Source organism: Hemiscyllium ocellatum, chromosome 18 (genome assembly GCF_020745735.1).
Source record: "Hemiscyllium ocellatum isolate sHemOce1 chromosome 18, sHemOce1.pat.X.cur, whole genome shotgun sequence".
Classification (NCBI taxonomy): Eukaryota; Metazoa; Chordata; class Chondrichthyes; order Orectolobiformes; family Hemiscylliidae; genus Hemiscyllium; species Hemiscyllium ocellatum.
In genome coordinates, this window is record NC_083418.1 from 25,775,231 (window position 1) to 25,798,004 (window position 22,774).

Sequence of the window (22,774 nt, forward strand, 5' to 3'; positions counted from 1 at the left end):
CCACACAGACAGTCGCTCGAGGGTGGGGGAATTGAAACCCGTGTCCGTGGCCCTGTGAGGCAACAGTGCTGATCACTGTGCCACGGTAAAAAGTAACTTGGCAATGGTTGGATTCGCACCCACACCTCTGAAGAGTTTGGAGCCATAACCCAGTGCCTTAGACTGCTCAGCCACGATACCTGTAATCCATGAACTTCATAAATCACAAGCTCACAGACACCAGTTACTTACAACAGCTTTATTAATATTCATTAACCCACGAGGCTAGATATTACAATACAGCAAGTTAAGAATACACATTGGGTCAGATCTAAATCAACATACAAATTATGTAAAACTATGCTTCCCTGATTGCAATTGGCTTTGCAGAACATACAGTTTGGCAGCAATATTATACCGGTCAGAAATCTGGAATGTTGATTCCTACACTGTTGTTGGTTTAGCACTCAGTCATGATCCCATCATGTGAAGATGATTTAGTGGTGCAGGGGGAGAATGGTGGAATTAGTGCAATATTTAGAGGACAATTAGATGGTAAATCTGTCAGAATTCCTACTTCCAATCGTTACTGTGAAAGGAGAAAGGGAAAAGGATTCATGTTTGAACATGCAAGGACCAAACACAATTGCAGGAATATCACACATTCGTGTGGTGTGCTTGAGAGTGGGCATTTTTGAAATGTACCAGAGATTTACGAAGCAAGAATCAATGTCTCTCCAGAGAGAGGAGAAACCTTTGCAAGGTATATAAATAAGGATAGTTGACGGATTTCAGATGAGTTTTCTACAGGAAAGCCTTTACAATCGCTATCAAGTCCCAACATGTACAAAGTCCTGTGCAGTAGCATTGTGTGATTATTGATTGATTGTAAAAGAACAACAGTCAATTACTTACAAAAGAAAATTTGTGAAGAGAAACAGCAAAGTGACCTTCAAACTGGTATGAAGGACTTCTGCTCAAAAAACACAATAAAATATGCCTTTCCATTGATGTGCAGGGCACAACATAATATGAGAATTTAAATGCAATTCCAATTAAAGTTTCTTGGTTTGTAACGTCTGGATCAAAGTTTTTTTTTATTAATTATTTGACAGCATTGGTGGATTTTATGCGGCGGTGCTATCAAAGCCAACCCTCAGACTAAAAAACTAGGGATTGGTGGGTGGAGTTTCCACTCATGATGCTCACACCTGCACTACAGCAATTTAACACCATGGAACAGTGCCATTTGTTTTAAAGGCAACCCTCCTCAAAAGGAAGTTCCACATTGGAAGCTACAGGTCAATCCGAGGGCAATTGTCAGCTGGTCACTTAAAAGGTTTCAAATAGCCCAAAGGCAGACCGACTGAAGATTTTGGATAGGCAGACTGCCTGGCAGTAGGAAGGCCTATTGTTTTGTTTTATGACCTCCATCATCAAACTTGCAAGCAGAGGTGTAAAATCCAACCTTAGGTAGTTTAATATCTCCTGTGCATTCATTAATAAGTAACCAATTAACTTAAATCCAACCTTTCTGTTAAGGAGATCCCAAGAAACCTCACAGCTAAAGTAATTGTGCAGTATGATCAAAGTTTTAAAATGTCCTTCACTTTGATAATGGAAAGACTAAAACCTTTGTCTCAAACTCACTCACTCATCAATTCCATCCCTTTCTCTAGCTACAAGTCTAAGGATGAACCTTGTTCACACTTGCCATTCTATTTGGTCCAGAGGGGAAATTTCCATATCCTCCTCTTCATCACGGGCGGCACAGTGGCACAGTGGTTAGCACTGCTGCCTCAGAGCGCCGGAGACCAGTGTTCAATTCCCGACTCAGGCGACTGACTGTGTGGAGTTTGCACATTCTCCCAGTGTCTGTGTGGGTTTCCTCCGGGTACTCCAGTTTCCTCCCACAGTCCAAAGATGTGCAGGTTAGGTGAATTGGCCATGCTAAATTGCTCTAGTGTTAGATAAGAGTTAACGTAGGGGTATGGGTGGGTTGCGCTTCGGTGTGGACTTGTTGGGCCGAAGGGCCTGTTTCCACACTGTAAATAATCTAATCGAGATTTCATACTTTTACTTCCAGAATGGTCTCAGCTGTTCTGCTGTAGAAACTCTGAAATACGTGTTCATTTAGCTTGACTATTCCAGTGCGGTGTTGGTTGGCGTCCTATTTTAGTTCATCCAAAATTCAGCCACTTGTGTATTAACTCACACCAAGTTCCATCAAACCATCCATCCTGCGCTCACCGACTTGCATGGTCATTCGTTTCCTCCAAATCCATAAATCCATCAAAAAATAAAGCCTCAATCCTATTTTCAAATATATTCCATGACTTCAAGCATTCATCTGTCTGTAGCCTCCTCCAGCTCGACAACTCTGCAAAACCTTTGCACTTTTTCACTTCTAATTTCAAGTATTCAGAATTTTTATCATTTCACTGTTGACACCCAAACCCTCAAGCTCCAGAATTCTCTCCTCAAACATTTCCATCCTCCTTTAAGATGCTGCTTTAAAACTCTCTGTAACCAAGCTTCTGATCAAGTCTTAATGTCTCCATTTCAGAGACAGTGACAAATAATTGTTCCTCTGAAACACCATGAGGCTTTAAAAAGATGTTATTTAATGTAAGCTGTTGTTGTCCTAACTCTGTCAGATCAACGTGCAACTCAAGCTCCACCCAGAACCCAAGGTCCTGCTTCAATTTGAATTGCATTATTGCTTTAGTCAATTTTATTTGGCCCAGAGGGGATGATATGCTGCATATGGATGATTCAACTTTTGTTTTGTCATAGGTGGGAGTTATGATTTTGTCTCGCTGAATTACAAAGATATTAATGTATCAATTCAGGAAATGTCCAAACAAAATGTTTCTCCAGATAGCAGCCAATTCAAATTCTGAAGTACTAAGTAGTCTACTGCCTGGAGAGAGTGATCTAACAGAATTGGTAACCAGCTGTTTATTGAACCTGCCAACCTTTATTCCATTAACTTCAACAAAATGAAAATTCAATGGATCTCAGTTATTACTTCTGGCAGGTATTCAGTATTTACACAATAGTATTTCTTAGTTTATCTGATCAATATCCCTCCACTTACAACATCTCTATTGGATTTAATCATAGAATCACTACACAGTGTGGAAGCAGGTCATTCAGCCAATCAAGTCCACAATGACCCTCCAAAAGATCATCCCACTCAGACTCGACCCAACCCATCCCTGTAACCCTACATTTCCCATGGCCAATCCACCTAACCTGCACATAACTGGACTGTAGGAGGAAACAAACACAGTCACACGGAGAATGTGCAAACTCCACACAGACAAGTGCCAAAGCATGGAATTGAATCCAGGAACCTGGTGCTGTGAGGCAGCAGTGCTCATCACTAAGCCAAAGTGCTGCCCCTATAAATTAAATTAAAACTAACCATTACCTAACATAAAGCCAACAAATTCATTGGAGTCTGCAGAATGAGACAGTGAGAATATGAGGGACATATTGCTCAGGAAGTCATGATCGCGCCAAATTGCACATTCTCCACGTGTTGAAAGTGGTATAAATTTTAAAAAGGAATGCATAGATGGAAGAAAATATTTAAGCAACTGAACTTGTTTAATGATCAAATATCATCCAAAGACATTATTTACAAAATGGTACAACATGGTTAACTGCATTCCAGTAATCTTTGCAGAACATACAAGTCTTGTCTCTAATTTTAATGAAAAAGCTCATTATAGTACAGTGGTTTTCAGTGTCTATGGATTATAAAAATCAAGTCAAGTTATCATGCTATTGAATATGAATCATTAATTATTGCAATAGAGGCAATTCGAGGCATCTGTTTAAAAACCTTACAGAATTTAGCTTAATTGGTATTGGGGAAATAAAGAGAATATCTCTTCAGAAAAGATTACAAATTAATGCAACCATGGAGATATCTTAAAAATCATCACCATCTCTATTTTCAGTATTAATTTTGCATTTGCAGTAAATTAAGATCAGCAGTGGACCATCAGTAAATCATCCTGCGTAGGCTCTTTCACTAGACTTGTACTGTACTGCTCATTCTATAGTTCATGTGATGGGTTAAAATTTTGTAATTCAGTTGTAAAATCATTTGAATTGTAAAATCATTAGATTGCTTGCCCTGCCTTCCAGTATATACAAAACTCCTAAAGAAATTAGAGCTATATGGGCCAGATTTCCCAAGTTTGGGCACATGTACCAAGTTAGCTGAAGCTAGTTAGAACACATGGGGTGGTCTTGATACCCTGGTTTTCAATGTCTGATTGTAATCCAGTGAATAGGCTATGAAAAGCATTTGTGGCTACGATGTTCATCGGTGAGGAGCACATTGTTTTGGTTTACACTTGGATACTTATTATATATCAAAGAGGTACCAGACAGTTCACACAACCATTTCCCAACAAAGATCAGTGCCCTCTAGGGAGGAACCTGTTTCACTTCAACATATCAAGTGTGATCCTCCTTAAATTACAATCCATCCCCAATCACACCTGTAACTCAATCAATCAGTTACAATCCACAACTGTAACTTCAAATGCTCACCTCGGAGTTTAAGAAAATATTGTCTAAATTTAATAAGTACAATTTGATTAAACAGCAAGTCTATTCTCCTTTCAACTATTTAAAATTGATCATATTTGTAGGTTACACATCTTTTAGGTTATAGCCTATGTACGGTTTATACAAACATTCTCAAAATTTTACATCTTTTAAAATTCTTTGTGGAGATAAATCATACATGGTAATATGTTTGTAATCCATAATTTTATAATGCAGATAATTCATACAGGGCAGTATAGTCTTAAACATACTATATACATGGTAATATATATAAATAAATTTTCATTTAAATGTTATCTAGTGCTGGGCAGTTATAAAGTCTAGTGATTAGTACAGAGGTATGGGGAGTGGGGCAGAATTGATCTGAACTAGTGGCATGAAATGGGTTTATGTTGAATAGGCTGTAGTGCGAAAGGATGTGCAGTAAAATGGGTGGTTGATTAGCTAAATCCATTTAGCGCTGCTCGTGAGGATCAGTGTCACTGTGCATGTTCATTTGATTACATTCCTCACGTCCAGTAGCGGCAAATTATAGTTAAATTATTGCGACCTTGGGGATGCCTTGTGGTGCAGTGGGTAACATCCCTGCCTCTAAGCCATATGCTTTGGATTTGAATCCTACTCCAGGACTTGATAGTCACAGAAAGGGTGTTCTTAAGTGTGTTTTTGACAAGCGATTGTCAAGCTGCAAATCCTTCCAATATGCCTACGGTAAGTAATTAGAACAGGAGCACGTCCTAATCAGCCATGCTTGATGTGGAGTGGGATGGCCCCTCAAGCTCTAGCCTCTGGTGACAAGCTAGCGAATGGTTTCTGGAAACGGAAGATATTAAACATGTGCTTTGTTTGCATTAGACATGAAGAAGCTGCAAAGTCTAATTAAGAGGCCCCAATTGGGGAGAATGTGAAGATTAGCAGCAGAGAACTACAGTAAGCCACTCTTTCACATCTGCAGTGCAAAAGGACTCTGCAAAAGATCACTTGTAACATAAAGATTGGCTAATGCTTAAAACAGAGGGGAAACAATTGGAAAAGGCTCCATAAAATATCAACTGTGCATTCATTTTTTGTTCAGTTCTATGAGTTTAATAAAGTATAAATTTTAATAAATTAAACAAATTTTAAAGTTGTTGTACTAGGTGAAACCATGTTAGTTATGGTATTTTCTCTATACTGTAAAGTAGCGAAAGGGATCTGTAAAGTACATAGTGCCTTATATACAAATAAAAAAAAAGTGCATGCACAAAGGTTACTGGAAGTCTAGGTTCGGAGGATTCCGTATACTACTTTAGCACATAACCACTGTGACTATTCCAGTCAACTGCATAGAAGAGTTAGTGGAAGATACTTTTTAGGAAAATGTAGCCAATCCAAAACTAACATTTATTTATGGCTGTATAATGATAATTTAGATTGGAGTCTCAGGACATTGTATAACAAGCTACAAATTTAGCTTAGGCAGTGGTATACCACCAGATATTCAGTAGCACTCACTTCAAGTCCTCTTTACACTATTACCCAAGGTGAATTCCACCCAGATGTTTATCAGCCCTCCAAACCATTCATTAATCAAATGAGGCCATGTTATCTATTGATGATCTTGAATGTCTGGAACTGGGAACACAGTGGGAAGGCTTGTGTCTTAGAACAGTGTACAGGTAGAGGTAAGTAATACAGAAGCTGAAAGCTTATATCTTGTTCAGCTGACAGATGTACGCAAACTATACCCATATTGATGGAGTCGCAAAACACAAAAACAGTGGAATAGAAACAAAACAATGAAATGTATAGGCTAAGATATGAATGTAGTCAAAGTATGTCACAAAAATTACGGAAAGAAACTATAAATATATCGACAGCTATTGTTACTTTGAAATAGAACAAGACTTAACAATAAATCCACTCAGGTTTAAAAATCTAAGAATTTTAAACTAAAAGTTTTGAAGTCGCATTTCAAACATTCCACTTTTTCAAAAAGTTCCAACTAAAATGAATCAAACACTTAACAAGTAGTTCACAATTGCATTGATTTGGCATAAGAATATTGCATTGATCCAAAACATAAAGAGACGAGGTATGGATACTTATGTATGCAATTTTCAGTTCACCACTTCGCAAGAAACTAGAATTTTGTTTCTCCAAATATGATCCCTGTTAGACTAAAGTTACTTCTGATATTAAATTTATCTTTGGTCATTCTCAGTTTTGCACTTCCGATTTCTCCACAAATTTCATGATTCCATTGAGAAATCCAATCCCCTATCTCAAAAGCTAAATTTAGCTTTATAACGCTTTTTGAAGAAAGCTTAATTTATATTAATAATATAAATTATTTCTGAATAGTTTTGATATTTTTATAAATGATTATAAAATTTCAATTCATCTTTAAATTAATAGAATTATCTTTAAAAATAGTAATTACCATAAAAGGTATGGTGATAATGAAGTTATAAAATAGGTGTACCCCAAACTTAGTGGTCACAAACAATAGCAAAGTGGTTAGTAGAAAATCGTTTGTTCAACAGGAAGAAGTTTGTCAATATGCATGGCTTGTGTGGAATGCAAACTTCCACAAGTTTTCAGACAGTTCATTTCCACGTGGCATACTGGTGCATAATAAAAATATCTGCAGTTAATATGACACTGAGGAAGAATTGCCGTGTGTGGAAGAAGGTTCCTCCTTATGGTCAGATCTGGTCCCCGTGGTGGACCGAGACTTTCATCTCTAAGCCAGATTTGAGATCGTCCTGAAAGACAGAGTCCTGCACTTCCCAGTTGATCAAGGGCACGCTGGACCACAGGTGACGCTGGTATGCTTCACATTTGGAAATCAGATCCATGACAGAAGTATTACTCCGAATCCACTTCTTCACAGACATGTAGGGAGATGGTCTCGGTGGTATGAAAAGGCTTTGGGTCCTCTGCAGCTTTGAACTATATTGCAGCCTAGAACAGCAATTGTTTGCGTCGTCATTAAACTGGCAGGAATATAGAAATTGAGCCAATTTTTTCTATCCCTCGTCCTTTTTAAAAAACACCATGCATGGGAAGCTCCACTACAAAAGAATGGGCCCAGACTCCCCCATACCTCTCAGTGAATTAGTGTACTACCCGCTTCAAATGTTCCTATTCAATACAGAAGAAAAGAGGTTCCAAGCTCAATTTCCGGCAATGAGTTAGGTGACGTCAGCCTGGAGGAGGCAAGCATTATCGAGAGATTCTATGTGTCATCTCAGGGGTTGCTAAGAATACAAAAGGAGAATCTGTGCGAGGTTGCCAACAAAGGGAATCACCATGGAATGGTGACGGAATCCCCAATGACGATTTTGGCGGTCAAAATGCCACAGGAAGTTGGAACTGAGCAAGCATTAAACTTAGATCAACTTGACTGAAGCCACTCGTGCCCCCCCACCACACATACACAATCACACCTATAGCATTAGGTGGTGGTGGACACAGGACAAAATTGAATGGAAACAAACAGTGGAAAGCCAGGTATGATTAAAGATTAATTCATAGTTAGAATTAAAATTAATGTTTGTTATTCAGTTCAGTTGGTCTCAGCCAGAATAGTGGTTATATCACTACATTTGGCATAAGCTCACCCAAAGAGGCAAAACTGAACAAAAACAAAAGTAAATCCTGATTCATTAGCAAAGCAAGTGATACCGGGGTTAGAATGATTCTATGTCCAAATCCCACTTACAAACACAGAAGTCAAAGATCTGAAAAGTTGCCTGGATGGCAAAAGTGTGTGTATATTTATGTGGAGCACTTTAAACATTCAACACTGCAGTCAATCTTGGCGCAGTTATTCTCTGATCTACTGTCCATACCTTGTTGACAGTTGATGTCCCAGTTTTGCCTTGGCATTCGTGGCAAAGTACCATAAAATATTGGCAACCTGTTCTTTCATCCAGTCAACATCTTCGGGCAGATCAGGCAACCATTCCAACATTCTGTGAAGCACAACAAATAAAGAGACAAGAATAATTAAATGCCTGTATGCATTGCTTCAGAATAAAAGCCATAAGGGTAGTGTAGATAATAAATTCTAAACTATAAAATAGGATATAACATTCCCTGATCTCAGGCTAAGTGATAACTTTGCAGAGAACACATTCCAGAAATGCAAACACCACTAGGCACTCCAGTTCTGGTCAAGTACTTTTTAATTTAAGCCAATGCCGTGACAAATGAGTTCTCTCTTCTTGGAACAGGCAACAGAATACTGCAGCACAAGATAGAGTTTATGATCTAAATCAGCATTTGTTCAAAAAAGGAAACTGTGAAGACAAACTAATTTATAAACGTAGTTGAGCTGCCTAGAACTAATGTTATTTGTTTGGAATATTTTACTACATTGAAGATGAGCCATAAATGCATGTTATGGTTGTATTTTTTTTCCAAATTTTTTTCTTTTGTTTCGACCCTCACACTACCGCCTAACTGCGGTAATACTTATATATTCCCTAGCACTTCCATGTTGTGTGTGCGCACAAGCGTGCAAGACAACAGGTGTACAGATCTTTATTCAATTTCCACCACCAGGAATAAAGGAAACACCAGTGTGGCCAGTGACAAGCAATGCCTTTATCATCATAAGGCAATGTTGCATGATCTCATTATGATTCTAAGAGGTCACAGGTTCAGGGGGTTGGGTGGCTAGAATTTGGCAATGGAGGCAGCCCAGGACTTGCATGTCTTTGACGCAATGGGAAGGAGTCGAAAGTGTGCGGCCACGGCGCGGTGGGACTGTTTGGTGCATGCGTCCCAGAGATGTTCCCTGAAATGTTCCGCAAGTTGGTGTCCTGTCTCCCTAATGTAGAGGAGACCACATCGAGAGCAACTGACACGGTAGATGAGGTGTTTGAATGTGCAGGAAAATCTCTGCCGGATGTGGAAAGTACTACGAAACAGTCTGATTACACAGCACAGTGCCAGATAAATAAATATTTATGAATTCTAAATCTATGTTTGCTTGTCTCCATCTCTCCTCCTCGCAAGTTGGCTACAGTTGCCAATATTTTAAATGGTACTTTGCCAGAATGCCAAGGCAAACCAAAACTTACTAAGGTTAAGTCCACAATTCAATGCTCCATTGGAGAATATGGTATTGAAAAGGAAGTTGAGCCAAAGAAAAGATGATGCTGTTGTATTCTGACTGTCTAAGCAGTGCTCCTGTGAATGTGGTTCCCCACCAGGAGCAAAGGATCAGAGAATTAGCTCCATTAATTTTTCCATTTCCACGGCTTAGACACCAGTTATTCTAATGTGCTGCACCTTGAAGGGATGTTGAAAATATCCACACCTGACAGATCAACTTCTCCTGATCAGATATGATTTTCCAATAAAGGAGAGAGGAAGATAATTGATCCCTAATGATGGCAAGGAACAATAAAAGTTGCAAACTTACTTTATGGTGAATGAAACCGCAGATTGCAAGGGCAAAGTATAAGGAAGCATAAGGGTCGAGGCTAGACGAACTGGCAACATGTTCGAGAAGACTGCACGGAAACCTCTCTTTTCAGCACAGGCTTCAATTAATGCTGAGTTTTAAAAAAAGACAATTGGACAAAAAGTCAAACAACTTCCAATTAGAACAAGTTAACAGACACATGTACATAGATTTTGTTTTGCAAGGGAAGAATGGGGTGAAAGGGTAAAAGCAAAGGACCTTAAGAAACTGCATGGCACAGAAGGCTGGGCTAGTTTACTGTTACATATGTGGCTGGGTTCAGATCTGTCTCCGAATACTGGAGTGTTTAAAGACTTTAGGATCGAGTGGAATCCAACCATTTTCTGTCCAGTTTCCAGTGAACTCAAAAAGTACAATTCTGGTCCTATTCTTGGAACAAATTTACACCGATCAGTCACAGGACAACTGACTGGTACAGAGAACTGCAAAACTCCCAACTACTAAAGCTGGGAATTTGAGGCTTATCTTTGGGGAACAGCAGGAAAGATCTGTGCCAACACTGGTGCAAACAGTAGGGTGACCCGGTGGTTCAGTGGTTAGCACTAATACCTCACAGCACCAGGAGCCAAGGTTCAATTCCAGCCTCTGGCAACTGTCTGTCTTAGTGGTGTTGTCACATTCTCCCGGTATCTGTGTGGGTTAGCTCTGGTTTCCTCACACATTTCAAAGGCATGCAGGTTAGGGTGAATTGGCCATGCACTGTGTCCAGGGTTAGATGGATTAGGTATGGGGGGTGATAGGGTTTGCGGGGGGGTCTGGGCAGGATGCTCTTTGAAGGGTCAGTGTGGACTCAATAGGCCGAATGACCTACTTCCACATTATGTTTCTAATTTGGAAAAAATGGTCCGTTATGTGGAACCAATGTAATGGTGTCAATAATATTCGAAACACAAGTTATGGGTGAGGTTGCAAAGAAGTAAAGTGCCACAAAGTGGGTGGAAAAATTATTGAATGGCTGCATTTTCTTTGAAAGACTGAAATCATGAGCTGGCAAGAATAAAATGGGAATTGCTGGCTATGTGTACACACCTTCTGATTCTCTGTAAATAACCTTCACCTGACCAAGGTTGGTACATGAGGAAGATAAACTCTCAAGGAAATAAATAACCTGGTCTATCCTGCATATTTAAATTTCAGCAATCCAACAGGAGGGGACAGAATGTACTATCTGAGAAAGAGAGATGTTTTGTTTTGTGAAAAACTGGCAAGTTTACAAAATTAGACCTATTTTGATAGTCACCAGCATTGACAAAGTATGAGCTACGAAGGTTTAAAACTCATTTATGTTTGTAAAAAATAAAGTCCAACTTGTTTTGTGATCCTGTATTGACCTTCCTGAAGCCCAGTGAGCGGAAAATTGTTTGGTGGTGTATTAAACAATTAGAATAGATAATCTCATTACACAGATAATTCAATTACCCACCCTGCAAGTGGTTTAAGTTAGACTTTTAAAATGTAAATAAGGGAATCAAAGCAAGCTGTTTTGCATGGGCTTTATAGAACAATTACATCAACTCGCAGTCCTCCTCCAACAATCCAATATTAACCCCATCACTCTTGACATCACTAGCTTTCTTGTTAAAACTCTCACAACACTCAGGTTGTAGTCAGACAGGTTTTGTTTTTGGCAGCACTAGCTTTCGGAGTGCTGCTTCTTCATCAGGTAATTTCTTCATCAGGGAGATGAGTTATCTGATGAAGGTGCAGCGCTCCAAAAGCTAGTGCTTCCAAAAAAAAACACAGTTGGGCTATAACCTGGTGTTGTCATTTTTAAACTTTGTCCAACCCAGCCCAACCCCGGCACCTCCATATCATTTCACTGCCAAGTTCTTGATTTATCCTCATTTAGATTTCGATCACTGTGGCAGCACTGAGAAGGCCATCACGATTAAACACATCCTGTGTAAGGGTGGGTGCCCTATTCTCCATACTACAATCACAGTAGTATATAAAACCTTGCACTACAAACCTCTGCTGCAGCCCAACCCAATGAGTTCATCTTTATTTGGTCACACTTTTATCTAACAATTGCTGCAGTGCATCTCTAGCAATGGCCTCTTTTGAGACTCCGCTGATCTCAACATGCAACCTCAGCTCTGAGCTACCGGCCACTCCTCGGAAATATCATCTGCAGACATGGGATCAAGTTCCACATAGTCTGACAACAGTCAACTTTGCCACATCACCAACAGCACAGCCAAGCAAAGCAGCTGGACGGAAACAAACAGAAAAAAAACACAAAAAAATGTTTAAGCCGCAGTCTGGCAAGCTAACTGATCTCAGCCAGGGCTGCAGTGCAAGTCAGAAGATTGCTTCACAGCCCTTGGATGATGTGACCACGGTCAGTCCCCCACCTGCCAGACAAGTACACGTGGATACTGGGGTGACACGGCAGCTCAGTGGTTAGCACTGCTGCCCCTCAGTGCCAGAGACCTGGGTTCGATTCCCACCTCTGGTGAGTGTCTGTGTAGAGTTTGCACGTTCTTTCCCAGCGTCTGCATGCGTTTCCTCCGGGTGCTCAACGGTGCACAGCTTAGGTGAATTGACCATGCTAAACTGCCCATAGTGTTGAGGGATGTGTAGGTTAGGTACACTGGTCAGGGTAAATGTAGAGTAATAGAGGTAGGGAAATGGGTCTGAGTGGGTTACTCTTTGGAGGATTGGTGTGGGCTTGCTAGGCCGAAGGGCCTGTTTCCACACTGTAGGGATTCTATTTTATGGAGAAAGACAGGCTAATCTTGGCAGTGAAATCTAACAGCCACTGAATGGTCCACTGGACAAGACATTTACCCCTTGAGCTATCAGCTGGTCACCTGACAGGAAACAGTGAGTCATGCTTTGGACCAGAAGCAATGGCCTTTCTCACCATTTCTCTCGATCTTGAGCAACTTCACTTACCTTTGTGTAGTCGCGGTGACAGATGTTCGAGAATCTTGTCATCATTCTTACTGAATGTGATCAGAACGTGATCCTCCACTGGCCCCTCTTCAACGTCATCAGTTGCGTCGTGCGAGACGGAAGCTGAGTGAGAAGGACTATGCAAAGGTCGCTGCTGGTTCAGCAGAGCTGCAGGGTTGGAATGGAAGAAGTGTGGTTAGTCACAATTCCTTCCATAAGCTGCTCTTTGGGTTGAAAAGAAAAACGATTTTACTGACCCGTGCTAAAACATTTCCATGGCAATTTGAGCTCACAACAGAAACAACCAAATATCCAGTACACAAGGCGACTCCAGTAAGCAAATCCTGCCTTTCAATTAACTAAAGTCATGCACAAATGCCTGGGTGTGGTTCGTCATTTAAACCGACTAAACTCCTCATTGAGATACAGATGACTCACCCACTCTGTGGCTTTGGCAAGAGAACATGAATGACCATTTGCATTTATAAAGTATCAGGGATGAGGAATATTTGAAGAAGGGGTAGAAATGTGAAAATAGGAGCAAGTAAGCCATTCGGCCCTTCAAGCCTGCTATGCCATTCAATCTGAACATGGCTGATTATCCAATTCGATACCCTGTTCCTGCTTTGTCCTCATACCCTATAATCCCTTTAGCCCCAAGAACTATATCTATCTCTTTCCTGAAAACAATGTTTTAGCCTCAACCTTTCTATGGTAGAGAATTCCACAGATGCACCACTATCAAGATGGCATTGTGGTTAGCACTGCTGCCTCACAACACTAGGGACCTGGGTTCAATTCCAGCCTCGTGTGACTATCTGTGGAGAGTTTATATGTTTTCCCTGTATTTGCGTGAGTTTCCTCCCACAGTCCCAGCTTAGATAAGTTGGCCATGCTAAATTATCCACAATGTTCTGGGATACACAGGCTAAGTGGATTAGCCATGGGAAATGCAGGGTTACAGGGATAGGGTGGAGGGGGATGGATCTGGGTAGGATGCCCTTCAGTGTCAGGTATGGACTTGATGGGCCCACTTCAGTGGCCTACTTCCGCAATGTAGAGATTCTAATGATTCCATCAAGGGGAGGAAATGTCTTATCTCAGTCCTAAATAGCCTACCCTGTATGGTTAGACTGTGATCTCCTGGTTCTGATTCCCCAGGCATTGGGAATATCTTTCCTGCATTTACCCTGTCTCACCCGGTTAGAATTTTATGAGATCCCTATTTATTCTTCTGAACTCTATTGAATATGGGGCTAATCTATCGAATACCTCCTCATACGTCAGTCCTGCCATTCCAGGAATCAGTCTGGCAAATCTTCATTGCATTCCTCCAATAAGCAGACTAAAACTATACACAATACTCCAGATGTGGTCACGCCAAGGCCCTGTACAATTGCAGGAAGACCTTCCAAGCTCCTGTATTTAGAGTCATAGAGTTGCACGCAGAAAATAGATCCTTCAGTCCAGCTCGTCCATGCCGACCAGATATTCTAAATTTATCTAGTCCCATTTGCCAGCATTTGGTCCATATCCATCTAAACCTTTTCTATTGGGCGGCACAGTGGTTGGCACTGCTGCCTCACAGTGCAAGGGACCCGGGTTCGATTCCAGCCTTGGGCGACTGTCTGTGTAGAGTTTGCACATTCTCCCTGTGTCTGTATGGGTTTCCTCTGGGTGGTCTGGTTTCTCCCCACATTTCAAAGATGTGCAGGTCAGGTGAATTGGCCATGCTAAACTGCCATAGTGTTATGGTGCATTAGTCAGAGGGAAATGCATCTGGGTGGGTCACTCCAGAGAGTTAGTGTGGACTTGTTGGGCTGAAAGGCCTATTTTCACACTGAAGGGAGTCTAAAAAAAATCTATTCGTGTGCCCATCTAGATTCCTTTTAAATATTGTAATTGTACCCCCGTCCATCATTTCCTTTAGCAGCTCATTCTATAACGCAGTACCCTCCGAGAAAAAGTTGCTCTTTAGGTCCCTTTAAGTCTTTCCCCTCTCACTTTAAACTAATGGCCTCTAGTTCTGGACTCGCCTACCCTTGGAAAAAAACTTGGCTATTCACCTTATTGATGCCCTTCATGATTTTTTATACCTGCAAGGTCACCCCTCACCCTCCAATGCTTAAGGGGGAAAAAAAAGGTCCCAACCCACCCAGCCTCACCTTAAATATTTATTCTACGCTCTGGAAGATATTTTCAAAAGGTTCACTTTCTGACTGGCTTGGGTGTTTAACCATGGCCTCTATCTGCACTGCAGAGATTCTATTTGGCCCACTGAGTCAACACTGACCCTCTGAAGAGCATCCCACCCAGATCTAGCCCTTGGTGAACTGTCTAGAGTCTGCGATATTCAAACTTATTAAATACCTTGTGCTTCTGGGAATAGTTTGTTTGGGAGGGGAGTCCAATATAAAATTTGAATGGCATGGCTAACGATCCATTTACTGTGTCCTGTTCACTACAGAAGAGTTCTTATATTTGGTAATAATGAAAGATTTTTTGTTTGCCTGGGCAGACCACAACTCTGTGACTTTTGTATTTGAAGTCACAGAAAAAGTGCAAGGGCTTTCGTGTGGAGGGGCTGGAGTGATTTTGTTAGACAGGAAAGAAAGTATTTGGAGTGAGCACAAATTGTAAACTCTAAAGGAAGTAATACAAGTGAGCTGGACTTCAAGAGTTAGAGCTGAAGCATCCATGTCATGTATTGTCTTGCCTCAGAGCTCTGACAGCAGCACCTGCAGTGCTAAAGACAGGGCTATAGGCAGCTTCAGACGATGCCACAAACTACAAGAGCACAATATTAGAAGCCATTTCATCTGGTCTTTAGTATAACTGGATGACATAGTCTTTCTTGAAGGGAGATCACTGTAAAATGAATCTGCAGTAAACAGGCTGAGTATGGAGTTACGTGTTGCACATTCTTTAGGGAGATCATGTGAAAGATTACATTTATTCATTCAAACTTTGCTTCATACTAAGTAAAGATTTGCTAAGTGAACCTAGCTTCGGAGGGTGGAGGTTGGCAAAGTGTCCACCAGACTTTGATTTTCTGTCCACTCACTTGCAAGGGTGAAAAAAAAAGTGTTTTACCATTCACTGTGGGCAGATTTCCCCTTCAAGTTTTAGGGAAGTAGAATTGGGAACTATTGTTTCTAAACACATTTCTGCATTCTCAAAAAAAAACCCAACCACAACCTGAGCAAGATTGGAACAATATAAATGTTAAGGTGAAGGGAAAGGGAAAAAATAAATAGACCATCCCAACAATTGTAATTTCATCGACCCAACACATCTGGTAAAATAAGCAGGATTGTTTTAAAATTAAACTGACTTTGATAGAAGTTGCAGAGATATTGGCAACGTGAATCATAAACAAACTGAAACATACAGAGCTCCGCAAACATTCAACGCGTGTAACTATTACTCAATGTAAGATTAAATCACATGGACCAAATAATCTCAGGTTTCCAGTCCCAGACTGTGCCTTACTAACTGAATTCATGGAAGCCACAATTACATTCAGCCCGAATTCTGTTCTTCAACAAATACAATGCCATTTGCTGCAGGAATGGAAGTGATGTCACATTCAGTTAAGGTATTCTGCTTCCTGGTTAACTGTGTCTGTACAGATATTTTGTGCTATGTTCACTTCCTCTCTTTGGAATGCAGTTTTTTAGTTGGCAGCATCCATGGGGGAGGGGAGGGGGGAGGAGAGAGAGTGAGAGTGAGAGAGTGAGAGATATTTTTGAGTCAAAATCGAAGCCCCCTCTCTATACAGATTCTGCTGAATATTTTCAGCATTTGGTTTTTATAGCTTTGACTTGTAAACACAGCTGCAGTGCACAGCATAGTAGTAAATTGCTTTGCTAAAATTTATTTTTAAAAAGTCCCATTGAAACAGAAAACAGCAGAAAAATACAGCATTTAGAAATACTTCCACATAAGCCTGTTGGACTGTAACCTGGTGTTGTGTGATTTTTACTAGTATGGCTTTGAAGTGTTGTTGCTTAGCATCACCACAAGGTGGCATAAAATCAATCAATCAATCAATCTGGAAACAGTACGGTACATATATAAAATAAAATGAAAATAAGTTGAAAAAGCCTCATTATTCTGATAAGCACAATTTTTCACTTCCCAAAAGTCCACATTATGATCCTTAGTTGGCAGGTATGAGAGTTATCAAGACTATTCATGAATAACATCAATGCCATAAATTGGAGGCAGCTTTAAATGTGAAATCATATTGCCCTCCCCCCTGCAGGGGTGCCTTCTTTTCTATCTGCCTTGTTTATAATCTGAAGCCAAGTCACCCAGTGTGAACCTAATAAGACTACAATTAACGTCAGGTTATTTTTACAATAATACTGTTGACAATCAAAGCTAAGTCAGTGTGATATTTATTTCCTGATACATAAATGCCATTTTATCCAGTAACAGTGGTTAAAATGAAACTTCCATTCAAGCACTTTGAAAGTTTGCAACAAGAGTATAATGTTTCCTTCTTAATGCCAGAATCCTAAGTTGCAATGGGGGTAATAGTGAAATATGTGACAACCATAATATGATCTCTCCAACAAGATAGAAGCTAATCATCTCTCTGTGACATTCCATGGCATTATCTTCTTTTTGCCTGGATAGATGTCGTCCAACAATACACACATTCAACCAGGATAAGAGGAACCAGTTTGCTTGTCACTCATTGTCTAACTTGAATATTCATTCCCCTCACTACTGATGTACTGGGTGGCTGCAATATGTTTCATCTACAAGATGCATTGTAGCAACCCTCCCAGGCTCTGTCAACAGCACCTCCTAAACCACTAACCTCTCCCATCTAGAAGGATAAAGGCAGCAGATGCACAGGGATGCCACCATTTGCAGTTTCCCCTCTAAGCCACACACCATCCTGGCTTGAAAACATATTATGACTCCATAGCATCCCTACAGTGTGGAAACAAGCCCTCTGGCCCAACAAGTCCACACTGACATTCCGAAGTATGTCCCACCCAGTCCATTCCCCTACCCTATTATTTCATATTTACTCCAGACTAATGCACCTCACCTACATGTCCTGAAACACTATGGGCAATTTAACATAGCCAATTCAACTGAACTGCATATTTTGGACTGTGGGAGGATACCAGAGGAAACCCATGCAGACACTGGGAGAATGTGCAAACTTCACAGACAGTTGCCAGAGGCTGGAATCGAACCGGTGTCCCTGGCACTGTGAGACAGCAGTGCTAACCACTGAGCCATTAATGAATCACAATGAATCTTCTTTAACTCACCAGGACATTCAACGATTGTGACAGGCTTGGTTAATTAGATACAATTTCATAGACCATCATTGTCACAGACTTAGAGAAAAAAAAGTGTCCTTTAAAAACTGGATGATATAGGTAAACACACTCACCATTCTTCTTGAGGAAGTCCAGTGCATCACTGTATCCCTGTTTGCACATATTCCGCATCACCTACCAAATGGAATCAATCATATCAAGTGAATGGATCTGTATTTCATTTGGACAAATCAATTGCTAATTTTACACCGAAGTATTCACTTACTCCTGAGTACTGTACTAAATATGTCCATTGTGGAATGTTCAGTGAAATTTAATTATACACGTTTTTATAGCATGACAGTACGTATACTTCAAGTAAAGTACATTTGCGAATGAATGTTTGTCCACCTTAATCAGAGTTCCCAACGTACTTTTATATCTCAGTGTTGTATCAGCCTCTTCAAATTTGCTGAAGAGTAGTCAGACCTCTGGTTAATTTGTATCCAGACATCAAAAACCCACTTGTAGAAGTGAAACCAGCCTGACTGTAGCAATTCTTAAGGATAAAAGTAGGAACTGTGCAACATTATCGGTTTCAATGGATAGCTTATCCCAACCATATACCCCAATACTCTTGCTCCTTTACAAATTTATACCTTGGGGTGTGATCAGGAGACAATCCATCTAGTTCATGCAAAACAAATCTTAGATGTTCACTTGCTCAAGATAACGGAGATTCCGCAGTGGATTTTGCAAGTGAAGGTCCCTGAATTTGGGTACAATGCACTACCTGTTTGCTATATTGGCAAGTGATGGTTCTGAAAAAAATAAAAGGAGATAGAGATTCTTTCCAGAGTGAGGATGACAACTCTAACATCAACATACATATGGACTAAAACATGTTTCATGCACTCTTCAACCCTTGAGGTTTTGAGATGATGATAAGGTTTAGTTTAATTGAGCCAGATGACTCCCCATGCATTGTGGGTGTAACTACACCAAGTGGACAGAAGCAATTAGAGGGGGGAGCGTAGCACCACCTTAAGAGCAGTCAGGGATGAGAAATAGATTATGGTCAAGCCAGCGCAGCCTGTATCCCCTGAAGGAATTGAAAAATAACTTCCTTCCAATGATTCCCATGCTACCAAATGTGCAGGGTTCTAAAATGTCAACAGTTTTCAAACATTCCAAGTAGTTTATCACATGCTTTTTAATCAGAGCTCAATACTCCAAGTATCTAACGCTCCGAGAATTCAAAGCACTGGCAGATACGTTACTGGATTTATAATCCTGAGGCCTGGACTAACTAGTTTTAGTAATGGGAGTTTAAATCCCACCATGGGAGCTAGGTTGACCTCAAACAGTTAATTAAATCCATCTAGAATTGAAAGGCTGGTGTAATCAAATTGTCGTAAAAACTCTTCCAGTTCACTGGTGATCCTTAGGCACGGAAATCTGCTGCCCTTACCTGGTATGAACTGTATACGACTCCACCCCATGCCAAAGTAGTTAGTTCTTGAACGTCCCTTGATATTGGATGCTACAAAAGCACTAACTGTTCAGTCAACCCCACAAAGTCCTCCTCCTCTCCTACCTGGAAATCTGCGCCAAGACTAGGAGGACTGTCCAGCAACACAGTTTGACAGTCAGATTCGCAGGATCATACCTCTCAGCCAACACCCCCATGATGCATGTGCCCAGCCTGTCTCAAAGGGAGGACAGAGCCATCAGATGTGGTGTCACTGGTATCCAGCAAGGAAGGTATAGCCCTGGGAGAACTCAACAATGGACCTCACAAAGGCTTATAGCCTCAGGTCAAAAGGAAATCTTGCTGATTACCACCAACTGACCTCACTCAGCTGCTATATTAGTGCTCCTCCAAGTTGAACATCACTTAGAAGAAACAAAAAGGACAAAGGTATAGATTGTAGTTTGAGTTGGAGTTTTCAATGAGAAAGTGAGGTCTGCAGATGGAGTATCAGAGCTGAAAATGTGTTGCTGGAAAAGCACAGCAGGTCAGGCAGCATCCAAGGAACAGGAAATTCGACGTTTCGGGCATAAGCCCTTCATCAGGAAGGGCTTATGCCCGAAATGTCGAATTTCCTGTTCCTTGGATGCTGCCTGACCTGCTGCGCTTTTCCAGCAACACATTTTCAGCTTGGAGTTTTCAATACCCACCATCAAGTGTGACCGTATTCTGCCAATGCTCACCAAATCCTGAAGGAAACACTAGGTCTGCAGGAGTTGGCTCACATGATAATCCAACCTGGTATCATTCCCTGTAATGTCCCTGCAGTACATGCATCTGGTCATGAACTTTTGGTTGGGGTCATCTCTGCAAAGTCTTATGGAAATAATGTCCTATTTGCATACTAAGGCCACGCTCCATGACGCTGTGTGACCTTTTCAAGTGCAACATATGGAGAGCTTCAGAACCGATCTCACCGCTCAAAGTTGGGCATCATTGGATGTTGTTCATCCTGAGCAGCAAAGTCATATTCAAATACAGTTGACAATGTTATGGTTTGGCATAACCCTCACATTACCATTATCATCAAGCCAGGGGAACAACCCTTATTTCTACGTCGGAGAGCATGTCAAGATCAGAACCAAACATACCCAAAGGTAAGGTTCCAGCCTGATGAAGCCATAATAAAGAGCATGCATTCTAAATGTTGAAAGCAGCTTGTTTTATATAGTGTGAGGCAATCCCACAACCAACGGATCAGATAAGCTCTGTATTCCTGTCACATTCAATCGTGAATAGCAGAGGTAAATTATATAGCTAATACAAGGAGATTCTGTAAATACTCCCACGAAGGGGGAATCCAGTGTTTGTTTCTAAAAGACAGGACAGACCTTTCTAAACCCATCAAGTGGGTGATCCATTCCTGCCTCCCAATGAGTTTCCCCACCATCACAGCCAATTCGATTCACTCACCTAACAGTAAGAAACTGGATGCTGTAAGACTTCAAGTCCAAGTGTGCCCTGGCTGCGTTGAAATGCTGAGTACATTCTCAAGTCTCGTATTTCAACATCCCCATTTCTTTTTCTGCTCCTGCAACATTTGAATTTATCCAAATACTTTCCAAATGGTGCACTGTTATTTTTATTTACCACTTTGTGCATTTTGTGGACGTTTTGTTCTACATAATGGTACATTCTTTTTCCTTAAAGAGGTTTGTATGAAGTAAACACTCAGCAGAACCACATTGCTACTTATCTGGAACAGGGAAGCCATTTGTAAGGAACCTATCATGTTTTTGGTCATGTATACCCACTCAATACTTAAGTACATTACCTGAGAATTAACTGAACATGCACAAGGCCCCGTTGGAATAAAATTACTATCTCTAATAACCGGCCTCAATTCAGCCAGGGAAACAGGTCCTGTCGGCAAACTGATGTTGTATTTTAATTTTAATCCATTCCTTGGATCTTAGCTTTCCTTACAAAACCAGCAATTGGTGCCCACATCTAATTGCCCCTTGAATTGAGGGAGCAGGGTAGTAACACAGGTGTTGCAAGGATGGCAGAATTCCTTCCCTCAAAAGGATATTAGTGAACCAATTCAGTAATCATTCCATAGCCACCATTACAGAGACTAGCTTCATATTTCCGACTGATCCACTGAAGTTAGATATCACCAGGTGCAGTGGTCAGATGTGAACTTACATACTTCAAACATCAGACTGAGCCTGTGGACCACTTGACCAGCGACATCACCTCTGCGCTACCATCCAGGCCATCAGAGACCCTACCGATCTTAGCAACAGTGCAGACATTTCATTTCTATTGGAACAAAAAAGTTCAAGCTTACGCCCTAGACTGTTCATGTCTTGTAGAATGTGTCCTCATTCAGAGAGGTTGGGTTAAGTGAAGCTTATTCATAAGAATTTGCTCATTTGCATGCAATAACATTTGTAGGTTCAAAACAATAAAAAAACACAATGAACATCCTCGTCTATTTATTTATTTGTTCTTACCTCTGCTTCTGGAGGAAATAATGCCTTGGAAAGGCGGTACAGGTTCTGCAAGTTGAACTGGATGCTGGTATTGGTTATTCTCAATTCATGCATATTGTTGGAGCCATCATGAGGACAGATGTCACTTTCTCCAGCAAAGGGGGAGACTGTAATTGTGTTTTTGAGTTCATATTGAGGTAAGTTATCTGTAATTCCTCCATCTACATATCGCTGAAAAGAATAATAAGAAGTGCAAGTTAGGAAAACAGTTAACACAAAAACCACAAACAATGACTGTAAGGCCTTTTCGTACAGCCTTTAATAGAATGAAGGGTCATAATATCTTGATACAATGCAGTACATCTCTTCCTCCAATCGAGTCCAATCCCACATAAAGCTTTAGGAGACAGATTGTGTTCACCCATAACTATATCAGGAATTGGAGACTGCACCACTTAAACATTTATCTCTCTGGTCACCAATTTGTTAATATTGGTTTCAGGAATGGTAACTTTTTTTTGTTAAGATTCATACACATGAACTGAAGTGACAAATCTATCATGAATTATTG

The 22,774-nt window shown here is 40.7% G+C and overlaps 1 protein-coding gene across 1 annotated transcript in view; it reads right to left on the bottom strand.

Moving 5' to 3' along the window:
• Positions 1–244: 244 nt before the first annotated feature.
• pnpla2 (patatin-like phospholipase domain containing 2) overlaps positions 245–22,774 on the bottom strand; it is a 59,155-nt gene continuing 36,625 nt past the window's right edge. The window contains exons 4-9 of the mRNA XM_060838767.1: positions 22,225–22,434; positions 18,369–18,429; positions 12,947–13,114; positions 9,986–10,118; positions 8,406–8,528; positions 245–7,515 (exon numbers count right to left, since the gene is read on the bottom strand). Coding sequence (XP_060694750.1) covers positions 7,257–7,515; positions 8,406–8,528; positions 9,986–10,118; positions 12,947–13,114; positions 18,369–18,429; positions 22,225–22,434 — 954 coding nt within the window. The 3' untranslated portion in view covers positions 245–7,256. The remainder of the gene's footprint in view (positions 7,516–8,405; positions 8,529–9,985; positions 10,119–12,946; positions 13,115–18,368; positions 18,430–22,224; positions 22,435–22,774) is intronic.